General features: G+C 31.7%; 1 protein-coding gene and 1 pseudogene across 2 annotated transcripts; both read right to left on the bottom strand.

The window, feature by feature from the left end:
• On the bottom strand, window positions 1-2498 carry LOC146902321 (uncharacterized). The gene is made up of 4 exons (XM_085735215.1): window positions 2170-2498; window positions 1350-1494; window positions 1086-1244; window positions 1-657 (listed from the first exon to the last, which is right to left on the bottom strand). The coding sequence occupies exons 2-4, from the start codon at window positions 1486-1488 to the stop codon at window positions 167-169; spliced, it is 789 nt and encodes a 262-aa protein (XP_085591341.1). The 5' UTR covers window positions 1489-1494; window positions 2170-2498; the 3' UTR covers window positions 1-166.
• Window positions 2499-3968: 1470 nt separating this feature from the next.
• LOC146902320 (uncharacterized) lies at window positions 3969-7559 on the bottom strand (annotated as a pseudogene). Its single transcript, XR_015022602.1, has 2 exons — window positions 7308-7559; window positions 3969-4280 (listed from the first exon to the last, which is right to left on the bottom strand). The product of XR_015022602.1 is annotated as an uncharacterized LOC146902320 (transcript).
• Window positions 7560-8596: the final 1037 nt, after the last annotated feature.

The raw sequence follows: 8596 nt of genomic DNA, 5'->3' as shown, positions 1-8596 counted from the left end.
TCCAAAGAAATAAACTAGTTTACACCAATGAAAAGATGGTGATCTCATGCACTCACTGCAAGCATTCTTTTCAAAAGTTATCAATTTGAAACTTCAAAGGAAACAAAAACTGAAATAGCTAAAAAGGAAATACAAGGAAAATGAAATTCAGGGTTGAGATTAAACACTACTCTTCTGGATCATTAGTGTCTCTCTTTCTCTTGGCTGAGAATCCTAGTTGAAGCTTAGTTGAAACACCATCATCTTCTGGTAATCCCAGTTGAAGATCAGATGAAACAATAGCATCTTCAGGATCATTGTATTCAGCATTCTTTAAAACACTCAAATCAGCTGCTTCTGAGGAGCTCCCAGTTTGGGTTTTAGAAGGAACATGCTTAGGCTCTAGAACACCAAAATCAATTGCTTCTGAGGAGCTCCCAGCTTGGGTTTTAGGACACACATTCTTAGGCTCTAGAACACCAAAATCAACTGCTTCTGAGGAGCTCCCAGCTTGGGTTTTAGGACACACATTCTCAGGCTCTAGAACACCTAAATCAGCTGCTTGTGAGGAGCTCCCAGTTTGGGTTTTAGGCCATTGGACAAGCAAAGCATTATCCCACATGTGTTTCTGAGCTTCCTCTAGCCTTGTTTTCATAGAATCATCTTCAGCATATGTCACTGAGAACAAAATATAATTCAGTTAAAAGAGATATAGCTTGCAAAAATTCATTTATGTTAACAGTAACTAAGCACTCCACTTTAGTTCAAAAATATCTATAGTCCTAAAATCACACGATGATTGTATACTAGAGTTAAGGTTAAGAGCGTATATCAAAATATGGAAAAACTTGGTAAATCAAGTGCCATGCATTATGCCTCTCAAAAATTCATAGCAATTAGATAATCAAGTAGCAGCTGCTCAGTTATCATTACTTTTCTTGTTTTGAAAAATTCATTTATGTCAACACTAATTAATTGCACTACTCTATAGTCATAAAATCCACAATCATTGTATAATAGAGGTAAGGTTAAGAACATATAGCACAATGAGGAAAAATTTGGTAAATTATGCAAACATATACCACAAAAAGCACTACAATACGTACCATAAACCTTCACAGTCCTAAATTCAGCTTTAAGAAGTCTAATAAACTCATATCCATTTTGTTCTGCCAAGCTAATTTCAACTGCGATCGGATCATAAAAACCCTTACCACTATTCTTCAAGAAATGCTCGGCTTCCCCTATATAAGTGCATGGCGCAACTGAAACAATATATATGCACAAGAATAGAAAAAAGATTAATCAAGACTCAAACATTATAAATATCACAAGGATATGCATGATAATAAGAAGATTAATTTCCTTACACGAATGGCAATTTCCAAGACACAGATCACGCAGCTTATCGAGAACTTCTTGGTCAGCATAAACTCCCATAACAGTCTTACCACTCTTCTTGACTTTTCCAGGAGGCTTGAATTCAAGCAAGGTTTCCAAGTTGGCCATTATGCGCTGAAAAATTCATAGCTTAGATAATTAAGTAACAGCTACTAAGTTATCATTACTTTTTTGAAAAATTCATTTATGTTAAACACTAATTAAGCACTCCTATATGGTCCTGAAATCACACAATATTGGACAAACTGGATATAAAACAAGATTGTATTACAGCAGGCTTAATGAACAAATTATCATCAACCATTATCACACTCATCATAAAGAAAAAAGACCAAAATAAAAACAGTTGAAGTTAGTATTTTCTTGAATTCTGATGAAGCGGGTAGAATTCAATGCTTCTTGAATTCCATACTCAAGCTTAAGAACATATAGCAAAATGAGGAAAAACATGGTTGATCAAGTACTCTTCTACAGTCCTAAAATCACACAATCAACTTATTTACATATATCTTTTGATATTTTACACATGCTTAGAAATATGTTTATCTAATTTCCATTTTCATGTTCAGTGGACAAATTGTATAATAAAAACAAGATTGCAAAATAAAGACATTGCCATAAAAAAGAGCATCTAATGGAATTCCAAATCAATGCTTATTGAATTCCATACTCAAGTGTGCAATGAAGCAAAAATAGTCAAGATTGTATTTCTTGCATGACAATCAAAAACAAGAACATTCATATGACAGAAGAGGAAAAGAAGAATAGTTGAAGGTGAATATGACATACCAGATCAGTGGTGAATCAGTAGCACAATGTGGATTGAAGATTTCTGTGACTTCAAGACTAGAAGGATTGTATCTATGATGAAGGAATAGCACAATGTGGATTGGACGTTTCTATGACTTCTATGGAAATGGAACAGAATAACAGAAGACTAATTGAGAGTGCAAACTAATAAGAAAGTTTAACTCCTTTCACTTTATATAATGATGTAATTCCTAAAATATATCTAAATAATATATGTTTTGATTTTTGATGATTCTTCTATTCTCATGGAACAAAAGAAAAAAAATTGAACAGGTTTCATATTTTACTATGTGATTAAGAAAATCAATCGTACTTAACTAAATGAAAGTATATGTAGAACTAGCTAATTACTCTGGTCCATAACTGATTTCTGTTAATTGTAACTAACTTTGGCTAACTAACTAACCAACTCTAATCTCTACTGTAATTAAGAGCTATAAATATCTGAAGGCAACCGGTTAACATATATTTTAACACCCAAGTGGATAAAACACCATTAAGACAATGAGAAATCAAAATATTTAGATTAGATTTAAAATCCAAACACGTTTATTTAGCTTTATCCCACTTAACCCCTTCGTGAGCATGTAATAAAACAAGAAACTCTCAATTTCAGTCATTGAAGTATCACAATCTCTAAATCGAAATAATTTAAATAAAATATTTAGTCACTAGATTTTATGAAATTTGTCACTTTAGTCTCTCTGATTAAGATTTTTGGGACTAAGGTAACTGAATTTTATATATTTTAGGGATTAAAATGACAAATTTTACGTACCAAAAAAAACAAGACAAATTTTATGTACTCTAGAAATTACTTTGTTATTTTTGTATAATCAAGGGACTAAATTGGAGAGAATGATAGTATTGATTGAGAACTTTTCAATTAAGTTTGCCGGAAGAACTAATTTTATTTTTTTGTGCAGCTTTGTCAAGTTTTCAATTTAATGGTGTTATTACTTGAAGCTTGACATATATACTTTTAAACAATACATAATATTATATTTTCACTGATAATTTATCCATACATTGCACGAGTACACGAAGCAGACATCCATGTTTCTTAGACAATTATGGCAAGTCGTCAAGTATAAACACCCTTGCATCACAGTGCTTTGCATCCAGTAAATGCCAAGAGTTAGCAACCGCTGTATTTTAAGTTAATTTTTGTTGAAATAGAGTATTAAAGATTATAATGCAAAATTGTGTTAGCCTTTCACATTGTACTTCTATCAACATGGATTTATGCTGATTAAACAAGATTGTATCTTCGTCTTACGTATTAGTCGATACAAGACTGGTTGCTTTTGTGAATATATACATCTTCTAACTTGATAAACATGAACAATAATTAAAAAAAAACAAGAAGAATTTGTTATCTCAAATTTTACTTTTTATAAAAAAGGTCAAATTCATTACATTAGTTGTTACAGTTTTGATGTATCAGGTTTGGGCTTCTAAAACTAGTTAAAATAAATGATTACAAATACAAATTTTGCTTGATAATGTATAACATGGTGAAAAGCAAATCTAAACTGGAATGAATTTTCTTTTACTGAAGTATGTAAAGCATTCTAAAGTCTAAACCATGTATATGTTTCTGAAAATTCAAAAGCTAACCTCGTGACTGTCCCACTCCTAGAATCCTATCTACAATGATAGGTCCAACTAATAGAGTAAACAGGAGACGACCAGGTAGTAATCATAAATGCAGATTTTGATACTCAAATTCCACCTTTCAATGATCATAATCAGCAAAATGAATAAGGGTCATAAAATAATCGAATAGGAATGAATTTATACCATAAATCATGTCACATCTAGTTGCCTTTTGGGGCTACATGTTCAAAAAATCCAAAACAAATTTAAAGAAGGAAATATGTCAATTAATAACCTACCACCCAATCAACAGAGTCTAAGAAAGAACAAAAACTTTTGTATCACCCTTATTTGTTAAACTAATAACTGTAGACAAGTTTGAGGTGCAGATGAATTTGTGACTGGAGTGCTGGAGAGGCAGTCATGTAACGCCGGTTGTACCAAAAAATCCAGAGTTTATTTGTCAAACTCCCATATCACCCCACCATCCTCTGCAATACAAAAGTAAAAGAAAATGACCAATAATCTCAAATTTTAAAAACAACCAAGAATAAAACCAGTGGTTTTTCAAACAACTAAACTTTTTTATTTAGCCTAATATATTAGTTTCTAACAGTTGAAATGCATATACATGAGATAGTCATAAACCTGAAGCAAGGTTACTGAAAATGAATTGAACATTAAAATACATAATTATGAACACCAATAGAACAGCAAGCACATAGTTTGGTAACTGAAAACTTATCAAAGTCTAAAGTAGAAGAAAATGAGACACGTCTTCTGAAGAGTAACGACCACCCCTTAAAACAAGTAGGAGTAAAACATTACATCCGAGGAGAAAACAGAGCATTTAAGCAGAGCTCTCTGATTTCCTTGTATATCCACCAGAGACAATGAGCAGTAGTTCCATGAGTCAAAAGCTTCAATTACAAACCCAAAATCCTCATCACTTAATGCAGTGAAGCGAAGTCATGACTTGTTTTAAAGAAAGAAATAATATGGACAACCAAGACCAACAACAATAACCAAGCCTTATCCCACTAAGTGTGGTGCATGAACGACCAAGACCATGATAAGTCAAATTAAAAGTGTTCGTTCCAGAGCATAATGCAACCCAAAGAGTTGTTACAGACTTACAGACATATGAAATAAACCAAACCAAATCACACAAAACCATAAAATGAGAAATTCTGAAAAGTTTAATGAAAAGCATAATAATATAATAAACAAAAGTGGTGATCCCAGTCTACAAAAGTAAATAATGCATGTTTCAACATCAATAGAGTCCTAGGAAATAGGAACTTCAAACATACTACTAGTAAGTGTTGACTGAAGTTTTAGATTGCTAGGTCTCAAATCTAATTGAGATGCTAAGTTGCTAATATTGGACAGAAATGAAGTACTCAAACTGAAGAATACATTTATTGCATATCAAATATCACGAGGATTCTACATACATACGGAAACATTCTGTTATTATACTAGAGTTACTTACTATGTAACTATATATTTTCTGTTATGACTTGAGCTAAAATAGTGATTTGTGAAAGATATTACTTGTTTGAATGGGTAAAGTGGATAGAAATTATTTATGTATTATAAAAGATGTCCAGAACTTCTTAAAATTCTCATATCGAGGACACAAAGATTCAAACATTAGGGCAGAATAGTAAAATGCATGGCAGTTCAATTAATGAGCTCAAAGCCTCAAACTCTTTCTTGGGTTAATTTTACTATCATATCTTGCAAAGGAGATTTGTTTTTCTAAGGGTGTGTTTGGATGGAGGCTTTAGGAGGGGACGGGAGGGGAGGGTTTAGTTTTCATTTTTAAATTACGGACACTATGAAATAAATGTTTTTTAAAAAGTTAACATATTAACATAATAAACGATCATATAATACTTCAATCACACTTGATTTATTTTAGAAAAACATGTTATATAGTCCGTAATTTAAAAAAGAAAAGTAAACCCTCTCCTCCCCTCCCTACGACGGCGAAGCTCGCAAAAAATTTATGCGAGGGCCAACTATAAAGAAGGATTTTTGAAAACGAGGCGTATTAAATTTAAGGATAAAATATATTTTTAGTCCCATAAATTATAATTTTTTAGAGTTTAGTCCTTAAAAAAATTATTCAATTTTTCTCGGTTTTTAAAATTTTACAAAAAAAGTGTTTTTAGTCTTGAATTTAATCTCTAACAAAAAATTAAGGACTAAAATTAACAAATCTTATAAACTTAACATAAAAATTGCTATTTTAAAACGTTAGGGCAAAATGCATTTGAAGAACCCAATTTCATCAATTTGCTTTGTTTAATAATAGATTAATAATGTCTTTTCAAATATAAATAGATAAGTTATTTGCAGAAACTCATTGTCCATTTAATTTGTCTATGACTATTGTCATTGATAATTTTTATTGTTGAAAAAGGTTTCTCTATTGTTGTTATTGAGACCGAAAGTATCAAACGAATACAAATAAATCTATCAATTTGGTAGTAGTTTTTTTACTTTATTATTTATGCTAACTTTTGCAACTAATTTTGTTTGGGGTAGCTCAATATTTATTATTTGGGGTAGCCGGATATAAATACATACCGACTAATTCAAGAATAATATTTTTTTTGGGGTAGCCAAGGCTACCCCTCCCATATGAAGGGCTACGCCCCTGCCTCCCTACCCCTCCTAAACCCTCAATCCAAACACACCCTAAGTCTACTCTTCTTTTTGAACATTTCTTATGCGAGATAACTCTATCAATATGCAAAGAAAATAACTATCAAATTTTTAGGAACTAAAATATAATGTTTTTCATGTAACTGTACAAACGATATAAAGAACTCTATTATTAAATTATTTAAGAACTAAAAACTTTATCGAGTGAAGCATCGTCTGCATAAAAAGTAATATGCAAAAAACTATCAAATTATTGCAACACCTAAACAATCCTGTCTAGTATTGCTAAGGCTTCTGGGTGCCAATCCATTTTTGTTTGTCTTATTTTATTTATTACAGACTAATGTGGATGAACAATGATGGAAAAGTTCAAGAGGTAGTTTCCATGAAAGCAGCGAGTATGGTACCAAACCAATTTTGATAGTACCCTAACAATAGCAGAAAATTAGAAATGGTTTCCAAGAAGGAAGCTTTTCATTTTGAAAAAAGAAATACTACTTTTTTTTCATCATGTTCTGTTTTATTTGTCAATCACAATAGGATACACATACAATACTACTTTTTTTTCCTATCCCTTTCATTTTAATTCTTTCTATCAATCTAAACACATTCTAAAATTAGTCTTATTCATTGGCATTAGAGCCAAAACATGCATATTTGGTCCCTTAAACTAAATAAGCATTTTAAAGGTCGATAAATTAGCCCCTCAAATTTGTGAAACAACAATTTGGTCCCTTAAACAGAGCAATATCAATCAATTTAGTCATTTTGCTAAATTTAACACCACAGTTTTAAAAGTTGCATGCTTGTATTGATGGAGCAAAAAGCATAAATATTGGTACCTTTAACTTTCTTGTCGATCCAGGTTTCTACTAGCATACCGGCACCAACTCCAGCAGCAATGCAGGCACCACAGAACAACAAAGTGTGTGATAATGGATATCTGGGAAGGAAATAGTGGTCTGGTATGTTCCTAACTTTCTTGGGGAGTCGTTTTGCAATAGTTGGTTTGACATTAGGGTTTTGCTGCATCTCACCGCCAACGGCTTTCAATCCACTCCTTTGAATGGATCTCCTCCATCTTTACTTCCCATTACACCTTCAATTTCAGTCCAACATTATCAATTAACACCGTTTTCATCCAATTCACAAATTAATTATAGATTAAATTTTAAGTGAACTACAAAAAAAATTGGACTTGATCATGGGGAGCTAGGTTTAGGAGTTTATCACATAATTTGGGGGAAATTGAATTTGATCATGCGAAAATGAAATTATGTAATGAACCTAATTGGTTATTTAAAGTGAAAAACAGAAAGTTAAAAAGCTCACAGAAATTGGCGATTCCTGCAACACACCAAGGTAGTGTGGCTCGGAGCTGCAAGTGTTCTACTTCGCGCCGTCAGTGGGAGAAGAAGATGGTCCAACGACGTCGTTTTCCTCTATTGAGAAGGGCCAAGTATGTCGCAACCCAAATATCAGTTTTTTCGGCGTTCGTTTGTTGAAGTCCGCCAAGCTGGAGTTATCGATCGTTACTTCAGCAAGTAACGTTTTGTTTCTTTCTTGCTTTATCTGCCATTCAATTTTGAACGGTGACAAGCTCACAACCACTTTTATTTTATTTTTTCCTTTCAAAACACATTTCCTTACGTTCAATTTTTTATTTTATTTTTAAACTTTTTCATAGTATTATTAATTAAAACTTAAAATAATATTTGAGCTAAAATAAAATTAAATATAAATATTTTGTTTTTTTGAGATGAAAAAATAAATATAGATATATGAGTAAAAGTTGTGTGACCTAATATAAATTTTTAAAAGTTGTACTGTTGGAGAACAAAATAGATGAGTTACTTTGAAATGATGTTGCGGTGTGGATCCTACCTAAAATGCTAATGTTGGGTTGCATCATTGGAGGTGTTCTAAAACACATTTTAATTAATGTATTTTTAAAATTAATCATAAATGAATTTAGCTTTTATACATGTTAAACTTTTAACTTCATCGTATTTTTTGTCTTTACTTTTATCACGCTCACAAAAATAATCACTTACTTCTAAAATTAAATTGTTTCCTTCCTTAAAAAAAAGTTTAAATTTTTGGGTCCTCAATGTAACACTTGTTGTAAGTT

The sequence above is a fragment of the Medicago sativa genome, chromosome 8 (genome assembly GCF_051527215.1).
Source record: "Medicago sativa cultivar Bolivia chromosome 8, Bolivia_mono, whole genome shotgun sequence".
Taxonomy (NCBI): domain Eukaryota; kingdom Viridiplantae; phylum Streptophyta; class Magnoliopsida; order Fabales; family Fabaceae; genus Medicago; species Medicago sativa.
Note: the sequence above shows the minus strand (reverse complement) of the source record. Positions and strands in the feature narration are given on the sequence as shown.